General features: G+C 50.9%; 1 protein-coding gene and 1 long non-coding RNA gene across 15 annotated transcripts in view; one reads left to right on the top strand and one right to left on the bottom strand.

Annotated features, from left to right (window-relative positions):
• The window catches only part of LOC111096243, a 47,478-nt gene that overhangs the window by 2,142 nt on the left and 28,686 nt on the right, over positions 1–16,650 (bottom strand). For 6 of the 14 annotated variants that reach the window (XR_005360688.1, XR_005360685.1, XR_005360690.1 and 3 more), the window contains 3 exons: positions 11,103–11,344; positions 10,612–10,729; positions 1,908–10,466 (listed from right to left, as the gene is read on the bottom strand). This is a non-coding gene — a long non-coding RNA (uncharacterized LOC111096243). Of the gene's footprint in view, positions 1–1,907; positions 10,467–10,611; positions 10,730–11,102; positions 11,345–16,650 lie in introns of those variants that run through there. The other 8 variants (XR_005360679.1, XR_005360684.1, XR_005360681.1 and 5 more) reach the window with 4 other exon arrangements.
• Positions 1–16,650, top strand: part of DNAAF5 (dynein axonemal assembly factor 5) — a 46,831-nt gene that overhangs the window by 28,639 nt on the left and 1,542 nt on the right. Inside the window, exons 7-12 of the mRNA XM_038539714.1 lie at positions 235–378; positions 1,894–2,062; positions 3,976–4,123; positions 6,729–6,879; positions 7,618–7,774; positions 10,099–10,290. Of these exons, the coding sequence (XP_038395642.1) occupies positions 235–378; positions 1,894–2,062; positions 3,976–4,123; positions 6,729–6,879; positions 7,618–7,774; positions 10,099–10,290 (961 nt within the window). The remainder of the gene's footprint in view (positions 1–234; positions 379–1,893; positions 2,063–3,975; positions 4,124–6,728; positions 6,880–7,617; positions 7,775–10,098; positions 10,291–16,650) is intronic.

Here is a 16,650-nt window from a genome sequence, read left to right as displayed (position 1 = left end):
TGCTGTGTCCTGTCAGTGTGGGCTGTGGGGTGGGGGGAGGCAGGAGGTGGGGAGAGCAAGTGCAGGGGGTGGTATAGTAAGGGGGGCCCTGGGAGGGGGGCAGGAGCTGGGGGCTAGTGCAGAGGGCAGAGGGTGGGGAGTGAGGGGTGTAGTAAGGGGGACCCTGGGAGGTGTGGTAAGGGACAGGTGGGTGGGGGGAGGGCTGGCTCACAGTACTCCTTTTTTCCTTCATAGCTGCTTCATGGGGAGCACCTGCTGCTCTGCGTGCAGACTTTGGTTTCCGTGTGCCAGGAAGACTGCAGAGGATGCAGCTTGCAGCTCATGGAAGTGCTCGTGACCATCATGGCGCTCTCCGGAGCCACAGGCCTCAGTGACAAGGTAAGGCTACAGGGAAACCCCCACTTTGCTGTGTGGGTGATGGAGCTCATGCCTGGGAAGGTGCTCATCTGACCAAATGGAACCACCATCCAGAAGTCCTCCTGCTGTGGAAACTGAAGCCTCAGGCTCCCCTGACTCAGCTGACTAGCATAGTGGAGGACCATGTGGGACATTTGGGATGAGTCGCTCATGCGGTGGCCCTCAGGGGGTAAAGGATTCTAGAGAACCTGCAGCTGCCCGTTTATTGTCATGTCTCAGAGGGACAACAGCTACGGACAAGCAGGACAGGAGCCTGTCCTCAGCTCCAGCCTGTGACTGACAGCCTATAGAGAAGATAGTGTCATAATCTCCCATCTCATCACAGGCCAGCTTTATAGCACTATTTCTGTTTTCTCAGCTCTGGGTTTAAGCTTTGAAAATTCTTCTGATGTCCAGTTCCCCTTGGGCCTCAGGGACCATCTCCAGAAGAATGTGGTTCTCCCCCTGGTCCTCTCTCCACCCCCGTGGGCACACCTCTGTCTGGGGATGATGTGCCTGATGGAGAGGTGCCTGGGCACTTCATAGAACCTGTGCCCCATATCAAGGAGGTCCTCTGCCCTTCCTCTCCTTTCCTGGGCCTCTCAACTTTGTTTTGTTTGTTGTTTTTTTTTAAGATTTTTATTCATTTGAGACAGAGAGCATGAGTTGGGGAGGAGGGGCAGAGGGGGAGGGAGAAGCAGACTCCCCACTGAGCAGGGAGCCCAATGCAGGACTCAATCCCAGGACCCTGATATCATTACCTGAGCTGAAGGCAGATAGTCAACCATTTGAGCCACCCAGGTACCCCCCACATTTTTGTCTTTAAAAGCCACTGTTCCACAGAGCACGTATCAGCAGGCAGCTCATCACCACAGGGCCACAAACAGTACATGCATGGGACACAATAGAAGGAAGCTGGGCAGCTGTCAGGAGGCAGGCTGGGAGGTGGCTACAGACCTGTCTCCTGCCCCCACCCCCCCCAGAGGGTGGTTGTCTCAACTGGAAAGCCCAGTTGCAGGGTGACCTTGGGCCAGCATAGTTTTTGTCTGATCAGTTCAGTGCCCTGCTGCCACCTTGCTCCCTGCTCCCTCACAGATTGGGCTGGCTGACGCCCAGCTCTCCCACCACAGTGGGAGCTGAGGACCCCAGAAGGGAGCGGCCTGCCAGGAAGCTTGCTCTCCCTACGTGCCCCTGGCTTTGTGCTGAATGGGGGCACAGTGGCTGAATCTCGTAAATGCACGTCTGTCTGTTTTGTTACCTGTTGTGCCCACGGCACTGACGCCATGTGCATAGTGGCGGTTAGATGAGCACCTACAGTCCTAGCCCCAGCAGGCACTCCAGGGGCTCCTCTTGTCATGCTTCCTCAACGATTGGGTGTTTGAGGTTGGCCTGGTCACTAGCCGCTCACATGCCTCAGTGGGTCTCGCTGTCTGATGATGAGGATGGGTCCCCCCCTCCCCCCGAGGGCTTTCCCCAGCCTGTAATTCACACCTACAGGTTCAAGAGACCATGGATGCTCTGGCCACAGTGCAAGAGGTCAACAGCAGGCAGGACCTCTACCGAGAACACATAGGCCCCCTTGTGGAGTGGCTGGCAGCGACACAGAACGACTGGACTGTCCACTCCGTGGAGCTGCTGCAGCTCACTGTGGTAGTCACCCATGCAGGTGAGTTCCCACCATGCCCAGGCTGGACCCAGGGGGCCACAAGCCAGCTGAGGTGGGGTGACTCATCTCTCCTGCCCATGGGAACCAGCAGTTTGAGAACCAAAATGTTAACTTTAAAAATGCCAAGAAGATTACTTTTCAAGACTTTATGTAACATGGCTGCTCAAAGCCTGCCAGGTGTATGGGTTTGATGTTAAACCTCAAGTTTGGGCCTTGTCATGGCCTCTCATGTGGCCCGTGTTGAGATACACCTCAGCATCATTGAACTTAGTGCTGCATGGCCAACGGGTGTTCTGCGTGGGCCTCCCATCCATGCTTCCTCCCTGCCCTGTGGAAATCCCTCTATTGGACCAGCCCTGGGGAAGCTTTCACTGGAATGCTTCTTTTTAAAAGATTCTTGAAAACAACAAAAATTACTTTCAGACCTGGAAGGGCAGTTTCTGTCCCTAATTTAGAAAGCCACCAGAAGCCACTTCCCAGTGCACTGGAACCTGCAAGCCTGCACACCGTTGAGGCTGATCAGGAAAAGCTGGGTTGTCAGCCAAGTGCAGGAGGGGCGGGCAGTATGGGGGGTGGCATGGCTGCTCTGCACTTCTCCTTCAGTTAACCAAGTATTTTCTCAGAGTGTGAATACTGTGTATTTACACTCTTTGTTTGAAAGTATCCTGTTTGGTCTGGAGAGGTTCCTTTCCCAGTGCCCCACAACCCGCATGGTGCTGGCACACCCAGGGCACACCGGTCTATCCAGTCCTCAAGTACTTCCTGCTGGATCTCACATCTACCCGTTTCTTTGTACCGTTAGTGTTGACAAACACCCTGCAGGTTGGAGGAGTTTTTTTCTCATTTTTACAAAGAGCATTTAACAGACTTGACATGTTAGAAATAATGCATTTTTGGTGCACACATGGTAAAAGGGAGACAGTGATGTGCACAAGCTAGGTGTGTTTTTACAGGAGGGGCAGGAAGACATTCAGTGACTCCTTTCTCCTCTTGCTTGTAAGCAGGAGATTGGTATCTTTCCTGAAAGATCCCACCTCCTCCTCCAGTGAGAATTGTCTGAACATTGGCCTTCTGTGTGATGTCAAAGGAAAATAAACCACAGAGGGTGTGAGCAAACATTCGGTGCTCAGTCGTGCTGAAGGTATCCTGCTCCTGGGCCATATCGTCCCATCTAGTTTGTTTCTCTTTCTTCCCCAGACCCCACACCTGGCCTCAGGTCAACAAAGGGCTTTGCTTTTCCATCTTGTGGCTTTGACGCCCAGTTTGAGACAGAGGATCTGAGAAGACTCCAGTTGCTTTGCTTGTTTTTGGGCTTGTTGCAAATGGACAGGCACGTTGTGAGCAGGGTGGCTATGAGAGGCGCTATCAGTTGTACAGTGCTGCGAGGGCCTGCCTGGCTGGAGTGGGGGGCCACAGTGGCACTCCATGACCGTGTCCATGCAATCAGAGTGCATGTCTACACCCCAGGGACTGTTTATTCCAATCACGACTGAGAGCACTTCCAGTACTGAAAATCATTCCTCATGTCTGAGGCCCTTGGTACTACAGGCGGACCTGCGCCAGTGCTCTCGAGCAGCGCCTGAGTAGAGCGATGGCTGCCAAGTGTAGGGGCAAATATTAAACACCTTACGTGTTCTGAATAATTTATTTTGGTTGATCTTTAAAATATTGCTTAACTTGAATTTTTTTAAGTATCTGGGAAAATATAAGGAAATAGGAAGTTTCCATGTTGAATGATAAGCATGATTTGGGGGTTAAATGTTTTATAGTGACACCCACGATCCGGAAAGGAAAGGAAGGTGGTGGGACAGGGCGTGCTGGCCCCCGCCTTCGGCACAGGTGCTGACCCTGCAGCCGTGGGCTGCTGTCCATCTGCGAGCAAGAACCGTGGGAACTGGGTGTGTGTTTTCCAGGCCCGGCGCTGGGAGAAGTGCTGCCCCACCTCATGCCCATCCTTAGGAGCTGCCTCCAGCCAGCCAGAGACCCGCAGATGCGCCTGAGGCTCTTCTCTTGCCTGTCACGGGTGCTGCTGAATGCAAAGCAGACCATCGACTCCCAGGGGTAAGTCTGCCTGGCCTCTGGCCTCTGTGGGGTCCTCTCAGACAGGAGCTGGGGTCACCCCGGGCTCTGGCGCCAGCCGCTCTCCCTGGGTAAACAGCCCTGCAATGAGAGCCCAGTCGGACAGACACGAAGTCAAGTCATTTTCGTGTGGCCGTTAAAATTCCATTGAATGAAGAGGTTTCAGGGAACATTAACTATTAATGGTTTATATATTAGCTGTTCTCACTTTTAATAGTCTTTCGGTACCTTTCAAACCTAACAAAGAATGGATTGAATCACTGTTAGAAGATTCTGTCCATGAGAACTTTGAGGCAGCAAACACTGAAAGACCTCTAATGTGGCAGCTCTGCAGTGAGGGATGGAGAGCAGAGATGCTGGTGGGAAGGACAGGAGTGACCTAAATCCGTCGCAGGGCAGAGCTGGGTGCCATGGGGTAGAGTGGGCAGTGAGGCGTGAGGGGACCCCATCCCCTTAGAAGGAGCACATCCATCAGGGCTCTGTCACTAACATGCTAGGACATTTGCTGTGGGCTCTGTCAGCCCATCAAATTGCAGGAATTCTGTTTCATGCTTGTCTGCACAAGGCTTTGAGCCTACAGTGGCCATAAAAAGAGACAAAGTGAGCCCTGGGAGCCCTCCCGACAGCAGAGGTCCACATGGATGAGCCCCAAGGGCGTATGGACACAGGTCGGCTGGTGCCTCAGAGCCTGTGCTTCCCCACATCCTCTCCAGGGGCCTGAATGGGTGACCCTATTCTGCCGAAACCTGTCCACTGGCCACCTGCAGGTCCCACTCAGAGTTGGCAGAGCATAGGCGTTGAGAGAGCTATCCTGGGTCCTTGGCCTCACTAATACCTGATGAAAGTGCCACAGCGACAAGATGGGCTCCTCGGTTTGAGGAGGTGCCATTTTGGGGGGCTCCCTCCCCCGGACAGGGCTGCCCCTCCCACAGAACAACCCCAAGCTTGGGCCCTGGGCACCGTCCCATCTGTCCCGGCCGACCCACTCAGGTTCCATAATTGCTCTGGGCCGTCCCCACCTCCAGACATGCAGCCTCTGCCCTCCAGGGTGTCTATAGATGTGTGACAGGCCTTGCTGGCCACCACCTGGCTCCGTCTGGTCCTCGAGGCTGACCAGGGACCAGGGAAGGGGTGACAAGGGTGGTAGGAGGTCCGTCTTCAGAGCACTGCCCACAAAGGTAGCTGGGGTTGAGGAGCAGGGCACTCACGGTCTCCTGAGGTGGCATCAGTTCTGAGGGAAGTCTGGGCGAACCACCTACGTGTACGTCTTCATTCCAGCAAGGACCCACCTACAAAGCCACATGCATCTTCTCATGCACAGGACAAGCCACTCCAAAAAGTCAGGTGCTTGATCTTCCTCCCTGATGTGTCACTGTTTTTTCGGCGCAAGTTCTGACTGACCCTGACCACACATGAGGCCCCTGCCTGTATCCCCACAGCCGAGCGGCAGTCTGGCCAGTGCTCAGCCCTCCATTCTTATAGCTACTTTACCTGGACACTCAGAGGACAGGACTCAGGGTTAGGTCCTTCTGAAGAGACTCTTGTGAATCACTTTGCAAGAAGCAGCAGTTCCTTGCATAACAGTTAAAGCACATTGAAAACCTAATCTGTGTGTCTGTGTGTCTGTGTGTGTAGACCATCCAGAACCAGATTTGCTCCTTTGCCTGCATCGCTGGTTCTGGGATGCCCCCTGCTGGAAGCAAACAGGTGGAGCCTTATCAGAAAGTTGGGTCAGTCGGGGATGAGGCTGGAGACAGACCAGAGGGATGGCGCAGGATGCAAGGAGAAGCAAGGGTGTCGTGGAGCTCGGGCTCCCCCCAGAGGCTTTACCTTTTCAGTATTCAAGAGCAGCTGGTATTGGGACACAAGCCACCTTTGAAATATGCTTTGGAATGAAATAACTTGAATTATTTGTTGAACCAAACAGGTTTTGATGTAATGGTGAAGGCACAGTGGGATTCGTTAGGACACTCAGGTGCCCCTCTGTGCAGCTCCTACTAAGGTGCCCAGAGTGTGGCTCTGCAGCCCTGAGCTGGCCAGGCAGAGTGGGATATGTGAGTTCACCATCCAGATGATGTGCCCTTATTACTGGTGGGAACATCCATGTCTCCATGAGCTGCAGCACTCAGGCCCTGGGTGCAGACCTGCAGTGCTCTCCCCTTGGGTGGAGGGGAGCATGCCCACAGGGGACAGTTAGGCATGTGTCTGTGTGTGTGTGTGTGTGTGTGTGTGTGTGTGTGTGAGAGAGAGAGAGAGAGAGAGAGAGAGAGAGAGAGAGGTGGCCACACCTACAAGTGACTTTGCCAGCCTGGTCAATGTGCCTGGTAACTTCCTACCTCCTCTTTCAGAGGCAAGGGGAAAGACTGACAAAGCCCTGCAGCAGAGGGGTGGGGGCACCCTAGAGGCTCAGAACCTCTGAGTGGGCCCAGCAGAGGCTGGGAGGAGTTCTAGAAGGCCACCAGCTCTCCCTCTAGCTGCCTCCTCCCCTGCAGGGCACCTGCCCCAGGGAAACCTTCACGCCCTGGTTCAGGTTTCCCCTCAGCCTGGCTCCCTTGTCTTTACCTGTGCTCCCATGTTTCCACCCCAGGCAGTTCCACCACTACCTCGACACTGTGACGAAGGACATCCTGGTCCCCAATCTGCAGTGGCATGCAGGGAAGACCGCCGCAGCCATCCGCACGGCAGCTGTGTCCTGCCTCTGGGCGCTCATCAGCAGCGAGGTCCTGTCGGAAGAGCAGGTGGGGCTCCCAAGGGCACCTGCCCAGGGGAGGAGCACGTGCATGCAGTGGCCAGACCCTGCTTTCAGCAACCCACAGAGGGGAGGGAACATGGGGGCTGCAGGCAAGGGCAGAGCACAGGCTGGTGTGACCCGCAGCATTTGGTGTTCTGATTATCTGGGGGTTTTCAGAGGTTTACATATTAAATGTTACTCTTTGCAGAGCAGAGAATGTAACCACAGGAACCTAACTGAGTTGGGCAGATGTTGGGGTTTATGAGTTACTGTGATTCCTACCTGCAGTTCACATGGGGATCAGGGAAGCAGGCACAGCAGTGTGAAAGCCTTGCTGTCACTGCTTAGCCCCACATCTGCCATGCCTGGCCAGGGACTTGCCTACTGTGTGAGCTCTACCTCCTGGTACACTCAACTGTCATGATCAGAGTTACAATGTCCCCTGAATTTTGTAGGGCACAATAGACAGCCATTCCAGTGAATAGCAGACTCTGTAGGATTTATGTCTAAGACTTTGTGAATAATGAGTTTATCAACTCACCAATTTAAACAAGATTGTTCAAGTCATCTAGATTTTAAAAATCAAGGTTCTAGTTTTCTTATGTAAAAATTTCACAGTAGCATTCCAGACTCCTGTCTGTATGAGAGGCAGGCACCTTCCATGACAGGCAGCATGTACACACCACATGCAGTGTCGTTGCTGGGCTGGGGTCCGTCACCAGCCCCTCTTGTCTTCTCATTGCAGATACAGCAAGTGCAGGAGACACTGATGCCGCATATTCTAACCACCCTGGAGGAAGATTCTCAGATGACTCGATTAATTTCGTGCCAGATCATTAACAGATTTCTAAAATCCTCCAGTGGCATCATTGATCCTGATAAGTTCATCAGGATTTACCCTGGTAGGACATCTTTCTTTCCTAAACCTCATGTGTCTAGTTATCTGGTGGCTGTTTCTTTTATAGGGAAACTAGAAACTGCTCCTTTGACCTCCAGTCAGGTTGATGCTGCATCCCAATACAGCCATGACAGAGGAACCATCAATGGGTAGATAGTGTAGCACAAGAAACAAGGAGGCGTGTGCCCAAGATTTGGGAGTGCGGCCCCACGACCTGGCAGGGATCCCTTGAGGTGAGGGTGGGCACACAGCCGTGCCTCAAATCCCACATTTTCACCCCTCTGGAGCCCAGGCACTGCACAATCTCAGACGAAGGAGCAGACTAGTGGATGCGGAGGGTCCCTAAAACACCAGGAAAACCTAGCATGGAGGATGGCAAGTACCCCTGTTGCTGGAGGGGAGTGGTGAATTCTAGAACCCACCTCCAAGTTCAAACAGAAATGCAAACAGAAACCAAGATATGACTGAGAAAGAGCCCAGCAGACCTTCTAGAAATGCTGCTGGTAGACTGTAGTGAGGGGCCCTGTGGAGACTAAGGAGCAAGGTTGGCACTGGGTGTGGCCTGCAGGCTCTTGATTCCTGCCTGGGCCCTGGCCACACAGTGGAGCCTCAGCACCTGTACTTTCCCTGGGCTGCAGCAGGCAGTGATTCTAGAAGGTGGTCTTAAGAATTCCGGGAAATGAGATTCAAAGCAGGGGCCACTGGATGCATGAGACCAAATGTGGCAGAGATGGGATTTGTGAGCTGAGTCCATTCGGGTCACCATGAGGGGAAGAGGTGCAGGCTGTGCACGCAGAGCTCCAGAATGAGTGGCAAACAGACGGCCAACATCAGAAGAGGTAGTGGCTCAGAATGTTCTGGAAATGTAGTGCATCTTGATGAAATGCAGAGTCAAAGTCACCTTTCCCATGTGTTCTTTCAAGTTTGTTTTTGCTTTTGTGTTTACTTCTGTGGCACCAAACATCTTATTCCTATTTCTATCTGTGAACAAATCCAGGCCAGTGTGGTTGCTGCCTGTCAGGACTCATTGGGATTTTGCTCACTTTTTAAAACAAAAGCCAGTGAAAATGTTGCTCATTTGGGGGCATTTGGGGATATTTTAATTACAATAGGATTTCCTCGGGCAGGCTCCTTTATTTTGTGGCACCAGTTCTGTGCTCCTGGCAGCGATGTGTTTACAGAAGCATTGCCTGCTTGGCTGCAGAGGGGAGGACGTTCTAAGCTGCTCCCTCTAAGTCCTTCCTGACAAGCCCCATACAAGCTATCTTTTCTTCCTGAACTAGCAGTTGCACATCATGGCGGACCTCAGACGATCACAAAAGTGAATTTCCAAGCCACCTCTTCTGCTTAAAACTAGAGGCTTAGGAGACACCATCCCAAAGTTGGCCTGAGCTGGCAGGAGCAAGGATATGGCAGGAATCCCTGCGAGAGGCACGGGTGATGTGTCCTTCTCACTGGCTGTCCCAGGACTAGGGGAGGTGGTGCTGGTCTCTGCAAGGTTTTGCAAACATGCGTGCTTCCATGAGGCTCAGAATCCTTAGAAAAGGGCATCTCTGTGAGTTAATGCCCATCAGGAAGCCAAGAGCCACATGCACACATGTGTAGAACAGCACAGGCCCACGGCCCTGCATACCTACGTCTGGTGGATAGGCCGCCTGCCATTGTGGGGCCACTGCCCTGCTCCCCACCAACATCCACCTCCTGCCTGCTCATTCTGTGCCCCAGTGACTGCTGAGTCTCCAGAGACACCCAGCCACAGGGCCAGAGATTTCTTGTACTTTGGGGTGAGAAAGGTATATGTTTGATAAAAACCTCACCTGTGAACAGTGAGTTTCTACCCACAGGAGAAATGGTTACTGCGTTCAGCAGCCAAGTGGTCCAGCCCCAGAACTCAGCAGAAACAAACCAGACACAGGTGTTGGCTCTCATCATCAGGCCCTGAGCTCTTCCCCAGAGTGCGCAGTGTGTTGGGGTAGAGAAGGGTCTGCCCATCAAGGGGACAGGACAGCCAGGGTGTGATGCTTGTGGTGACAGACTCTTGAGCATCTCGGAGCCACAGAGGCCTGGGGCTGCCTTGCAGGTGAGGAGACAGGTACAGAGCAGCTCAGGCCTGCCTGCACATACGGCACAAGGAGGGCCAGGTTCTCCTCCGCCTGCCCTGGCCAGTGTGGTCCAGTGGTCCTGGGAGCTGCCCCCAGGCCCTTGAGTGTGAGCACTAGTCTCCCCACAGGACATGGGGTTCCCAGGGCCCAAGGGTGAGTGCCCCCAGCTCTGGGTCAGTCCCTGCACTGGTCGCTGTCTCACTGTCCTGTCTGGCCCTCCCTCTAGAGCTCCTGAAGCGTCTGGACGACGTTTCCCATGAAGTGAGGCTAGCTGCCACCTCTGCCTTGGTCACATGGCTGGCGTGTATCAAGAATGATGATGGGAAGTCCTACTACCAAAGCAACATTCAGTTCCTGTACAGAGAGCTCCTTGTGTACCTCGATGACCCGGAGAGCGCTGTCCAGGATGCGGTGTTAGGTAGGTGTGGTGTGACATGTGGTTGGTTCTGAAACCTGCCTTGAGTGCATGGACCCGGCTCTTGGCAGCTGAGTAGCATGATTGGTCTCATGGGGCAGCAGATCCACGGCCTCGGGAGCCCTTGAACTATCAGTCCCAAGGGTTTTGTCCTTCTAGGTTACAGCCTGTGTTATTTGCTAGAAATTGAAGTTGAGAAAAATCTTGGATATTTATTAACTTGGTTAGGGTAACAAGTTCGTTGTATATTAACATAAATAACATGGTTTTAAGAGAGATCTTTTCCAAAACAAAATAAGGAGCAAGAAGAGTGGCGTTGTTTACCTTTTTGTGACTCTCGATGGCAGACTGCTAGGTGTTCACAGCTTCTGCATTCTGTCAGCCATGATAGGTGGTGTTGGGTAAGGTAATGAAGGAAATCCAGCCTCGGGCAGGTACACAGCTGGAAGAGAGGAGCTGTTTCAGATAACTGCGGGTGTGCTTTGATACTGCCCCAAACTGGATAGGCGGTCATTCCCCGGAGGCCACCCAGAGGGTGGACCCTGGTAACAGTCGTGCCTAATGGTCCATCCTGCTCGGGAAACCTGCGTCAGCCATGGAATTGGGGGCATCATCCTGAGTCAGGCATGTCCAGTCACGTTTGTCAGCGTCAAGCTCAGAACAGCCTCAGAAAGAAAAGCTTACGGAAGCTGTCCAGTGTACAGTGGCGGGAACATGGGTCTTATAGTTGCAGTTTCTGCTAGATAGCTTAAATCTGTCGTTGGCCACAAATGCTGTCACTTCACTAATTTGTGAGCAAAGGTTCTGCTGGGTACCTGAGTAAGACTATCCTGAGTTTGTTCCTTGTTTGTTGGGTGGTTGTTTCTGGTAAAAGCAGCATCCTAGGGACCAGGCACACCCCCGCTGTGCCCTCACATCACCACACAGGATGCCTGGACGGTGGGCCCAGCAGACACCGGGGAGCAGGGGCTTCCATGTAACTCCTGGAGCAGCCACAGGGAGTGTAATCCAAAGAAGTATAGGTAAAATGTCCATAAATAGGTTTTAGGGTAGAATTCTAAAAAACATTACAAAACCCAAAAGAAGTCAAGGAATGAGGATGGAAAGAACACAGAAACAGGACAAATAGGAAACAAACAGACCAAATCCAGCCTCAGCTGCAGTCTTGTTTAACATTAATGAGCCAGACGTTCCAGTTAAAAGGCAGATGTTGTCAAGTTAATAAAGAAATCACAACTTAACTCTAAATTAATGAATTAAATTAAAATTTGGGTGCCTGAGGACTGAGTTAGTAAAGGAATTCTTACTGTCTGAGGACATTTTTTTTTTTTAAAGATTTTATTTATTCATGAGAGACACAGAAAGGGGGGGGGGGGGCAGTAGCAGAGACACAGGCAGAGGGAGAAGCAGGCCCCATGCAGGGAACCCGACATGGGATTCTATCCCGAGTCTCCAGGACCACGCCCTGGGCTGAGCCACCCAGGCTGCCCTACTGAGGACATTCTGGAGGGAGCTTGCCAGGCGATGGTGGTTGCAGAAGGCTCATGGACCCCACAGTCTCCTAGCCCTTGCTTTGTGCCATGCAGTGAGCAGACAGCCAGCCTGGGGTTGTCTCAGACACAGCTTGACTCCCAGACCCCTGAGTCCTCCAGGGACCCTCACACACACAGAGCCTCCACCTCAGGCCATCACAGATGGGAGTGGGTGACGGTGCAGCACATTTGAATAGCCGGGTGGTGTCTCCAGGCACCAGCAGCTGGAGGACACACCAGCGTCCTGGCTCCACTCCTGTACCTAGTGCATGTAGGGGGGGTCTGGGTCACTTGGCCCAGTTCTCACAGACCCCACACCTTGCCCTCCTCTCTCCTCCCTCTCTCCAGCAAGACAAATAATGAGTTTTGTCAGTCTTCCCTAGCAGGCAGCCTGGTTCCCACCAGAGGCTAACTGTCCAATACCCGAGGAACAGTGTGTGCACCGCGCCTCCTCCGCCTTCGAGACGTGGCGTGACTCGTGACGGCGCAGGCGTCAGGGCAGACTCACTCCACTGCTCCTCTGCTTGCAGCCTCTGGGCCTGCCCCACCGACCTCGGGGGTGCTCACAGCAACTCCAGCCCCTGGCACATCAGCCCCATAGCCAGCCAGCTATGTTTGCAGTCCTGCGTAGACAGGCCCCTCTCTCAGACAGATGACTGGCTTTCCCCTCGGGGGCTCCCCTCAGCCCCTCATGCTTCCTGGGCCTCCTGCCTGATGACCTTGCTTCGTCCCACTGACAAGGTAAAACTCCTCCACATCCTCTCCCGCAGCCAGTCCCACATGCCCTCTAACTCCCAGAGCCACTCCCATCATGGTGCCCATGAGCCTTGCTGCCAATAGCAGCCTGCTGCTTGGGCCTCTCTTCACCTGCATGCACTCCACAGGACCGCTGGTTACCACCTCCTTGCTGTGGCCTCCAGGATGCCCTGGCTTCCGGGTTTCCTCTGTCCCTCTGGCCACTGCTTCCCTCTGCACCCACAGTATTGGTGACCTCTCCATGGCTTCAGACACCGCCCATGTGCTAGTGGCTCCCAGACTTAAGTCCAGGCCAAACATCTGCCCCAAACTCTAGACACACACGTGCAGAGGTGCTCAGAGGACACGAGGGTCTGCTGGCATGGCAGCCACAGCATGTAGGCCAAGCCCAGGACAGCGCCCCCATTTGTCAACTCTGCTCCCCCTGCTGTGTCCCCATTGCCACCAATGGCCATGCCACCCTCCTTGAGCATTAAGCAGGACCATCAAGGGGACTCCGATGACCCCCTGAGTCTGCTTGCCTCTGTCTAGCTCCCTTCCCACCCAGAGTTCAGCAGTCACCAGCCCAGTTACCATGATTATCACCTGTAACAACACTGCTTTCCTTCTTTATTCTGATTGTCGCCTAATATGTCCACAGCATCTGGCATATAGAAGGCTTACAGCTGGTGTTTGTTGACGGAATCAGCATCAGTAAATGTAAGAAGAGAATTGATGATTTTTGTAAGCCAGTTTATCTGCTATTGCAAAACCTGTTTCTAAGGCCAAAATGCCACACAAACATCACCCTCAGAGATTTTGAGAGACTTTCCTGATCTACCAACAACTCCAAGAAAATTATTTGAAGTTATTTTTGTCTACACTGTGACTGTTGTGTACTAATCTAGCATCATCAGATGAATTTAAAATGCTGTTAAAACTCTTCAGTTAAAACTATTTTTTTAGAGTGGTTTTGGGGTCAAAATAAGGGGAAGGTACAGAAATTTTCCGCATACCTGTTACCCCCACACACAGCATCCCACCACCCCAGGTGGTGCATCTGTCACTATTGAGGACCCACTCAAACATGTCAGCACCACCCAGAGTCCACTGTTCACATGAGGGTCACGCTGGGTCGTGTGCATCCCGTGGGTTTGGACGAATGGGTGACACAGATCCACCATTACAGAACCGTACAGAGTAGTTTCGCTGCCCTGTGTGACTGATGGTCTTGCACGCACACCCCACCCTGACAGCCCCTGGGCTTTTACCCGCACCACAGTCTGGCCTTTTTTAGGATGTTACCAGGTTCAAATCCTACAGAACAAAGGCTAAAGGCTGTTCAGATTGGGTTATTTTACTTACTAATACACATGAAAGGTGCTTCCATGTCTTTTCACAGCATGATAGCTCATGTGTTCTTAGCACTGGATAGTAATCTGTTGTCTAGATGGACCACAGATTACCCATCCAACTAAAGAAGGACAGCTTGGTTGCATATAATTTTTGGCAACTATGGAAAATGCTGCTTTATGTATATGTGTGCAGATTTTGTGTAGACATAAGTTTTCAGCTCTTTTGAATACCAAGTAGCTGGGCAGCCCAGGTGGCTCAGCAGTTTAGCGCCGCCTTCAGCCCAGGGCGTGATCCTGGAGACCCTGGATCGAGTCCCACATCAGGCTCCCTGCATGGAGCCTGCTTCTCCCTCTGCCCCCCTCTCTCTCTCTCTCTCTCATGAATAAATAAATCAAATCTTTAAAAAAAAAAAAAAAAGAATACCAATTTGCACAATTGCCGGATTGTATGTTAAGAGAATATTTAGTTTTGTAAGAAACTGCCAAACTGTCTTCCTAAGCGGCCTCACCATTCTGCATGGCCACCAGCAACCTGCTACTCCACATCCTTGCTGCATCTGGTGATAGTATTGTGGATTTTGGCTGTTCTAACAGATGTGTGGTGGTATCGTCTTGTTGTTTTGACCCACATTTCCCTGAGGACACATGATGTGGAGCTTTTTCTCAGATGCCTGTTTGGCCTCCGTATCTCTTCCTTGGTGAGGTGTCATTAAGGTCTTCACATTTTTTACTTACATTGTTTTCATATTGAGTTTTTGGAGCTCTTCGTGTATTTTGGATAACAGTCCTTGATCAGACGTGTCTTTCGTTAATATTTTCTCCTGGTGTATGCCCTGTCTTCTCAGTCTCTTGATGTTGGCTTCTTGCAGAATGGAAATGTGTAATTTTAATGACATCCAGCTTATCAGTTATTTCTTTTGTGGATAGTACCTTTGGTGTTGTGTCTAAAAGATACTGCCACACCTGAGGTCCCTGGGTTCTCTCCTGTGTTCTCTTCCAAGAGTCCTGTAGTTCTTACAGTTTTATATTTAGGTCTGTGATCCCCTTGGGAGTTAATTTTTGTGAAGTATGTAAATTCTGTGTCTAGGTTCTTTCTTCTTTTTTTGTTTTCCTGTGTACAGACATCTACCTATTCGAGCACCACTTACTGACAAGACTTCTTTTGCCCCACTGCCTCACCTCTGCTCTGTTACCAAAGGTCAGATGACCATGGTTCTATGTCTGGGCTCTCTGTTCTGCTCCATCGATCTGTTTGTTCTCTCAACAAGACTACGCTGTTGAGTACTATGGTTTATGGGAGGTCTTAACGTCAGTTCTCCAGCTGTTTTGTTCTCCTTCCATGCTGCATTGGCTCCTCTGGGACTTTGGCCTCTACATACAGATTTGAGATTGAGGTGGTGGATATCTGCAAAATAACTTGCTGGGACTCAGAGTGCAATTGCCTTAAATCTACAGCTCAAGTTGGGGAGGACAGACATCATGACGATATTGACTCTTCCTGTCCATAAACATGGGCTCTCTACACTTAATACATTTTATTTTCTTTTATTTATATATTACCTCTGTTTATTTGTATGCTACTTATTGCACTCACCAGGACCTCCAGTACAATGTTGAGAGGGAGTGGTGAGAGGGACATCTTTGTCTCATTTGGCAGCTAAGTGGAAAGCTTTGAGTGCCTCACCACTCAGTATGACTTTAGCCACAAGTGTGTTTATAGATACTCTGTTGTGTCGAGGAAGTTCTCTATTCCTAGTTGGCTGAAAGTCTTTACCATAATTGGGCACTAGATTTTGTCAAAATACTTTTCTGCATCTATTGATAAGATCATGTGATTTTCTTTCTTCTTTTTTAAAGATTTTATTTATTTGACAGAGAAGGAGAGAATATGAGAGAGAGAGAGCATGAGCACGGTGAGGGGAGGGGCAGAGGGAGAAGCAGACACCCCCTTAGCAGGTAGCCCAACACGGGACTTGATCACAGGACTTGATTCCATGACAATTGATTTTGAAATATGGGACCAGCCTTGTGTACCTGGGATAAACCCCACTTTGTTTTCACACATAATTCTTTTTATACATTGTTGGATCGATCATACTTGCTACTATTTTTTTTTGAGGATTTTTGCATATGTATTCATGAGAGATGATGGTCTACAGTTTTCTTATAATGTCTTTATCTGGTTTTGTATTGAGGTCATGCTGGCCTCGTAGAGTTAGGAAGCTTCCATCTTCTAGGAAAGAATGTAGAGAATTGGTGTAATTTCTTACTGAAAGTTTGGTAGAATTCACCACTGAACCCATCTGGGGCTGGTGCTTTCTCTTTTGTGGGGTTATTAATTATTGATTCCGTTTCTTTGGTGTAGGTCTATAAAGGTCATCTGTTCTTGTGGGGTCAGCCCACCTCTTCTGGGTCCTCATATCTGTGGGCCAGGATTTATTCAGAGGACCAGCTTTTGGTTTTGTTGATTTTCTCCATTGATTTCCTGTTTTAATTTCACTGATTTCTGCTCTACTTCTAATTTTTTTCTTCTGCTCACTTTGGATTTGTCTTTTTCTAGTTTCCTAACATAGAAAATTTAAAGTGTCGATTTCCAGATCTTTCTTCTTTTCTCACATATGCATTCAATGCTATAAATTCCCCTCCAAGCACTGTTTTCACTGCATCCCAAATATTTTGGTTGTATTTTCCTTTTCATTTAGTTCTAAGTGGACCTTAATTTCTTTTGAGACTTCCTCTTT

The sequence above is a fragment of the Canis lupus genome, chromosome 6 (assembly GCF_011100685.1).
Source record: "Canis lupus familiaris isolate Mischka breed German Shepherd chromosome 6, alternate assembly UU_Cfam_GSD_1.0, whole genome shotgun sequence".
Taxonomy (NCBI): Eukaryota; Metazoa; Chordata; class Mammalia; order Carnivora; family Canidae; genus Canis; species Canis lupus.
This window is presented reverse-complemented; position numbering and strand designations above follow the sequence as displayed.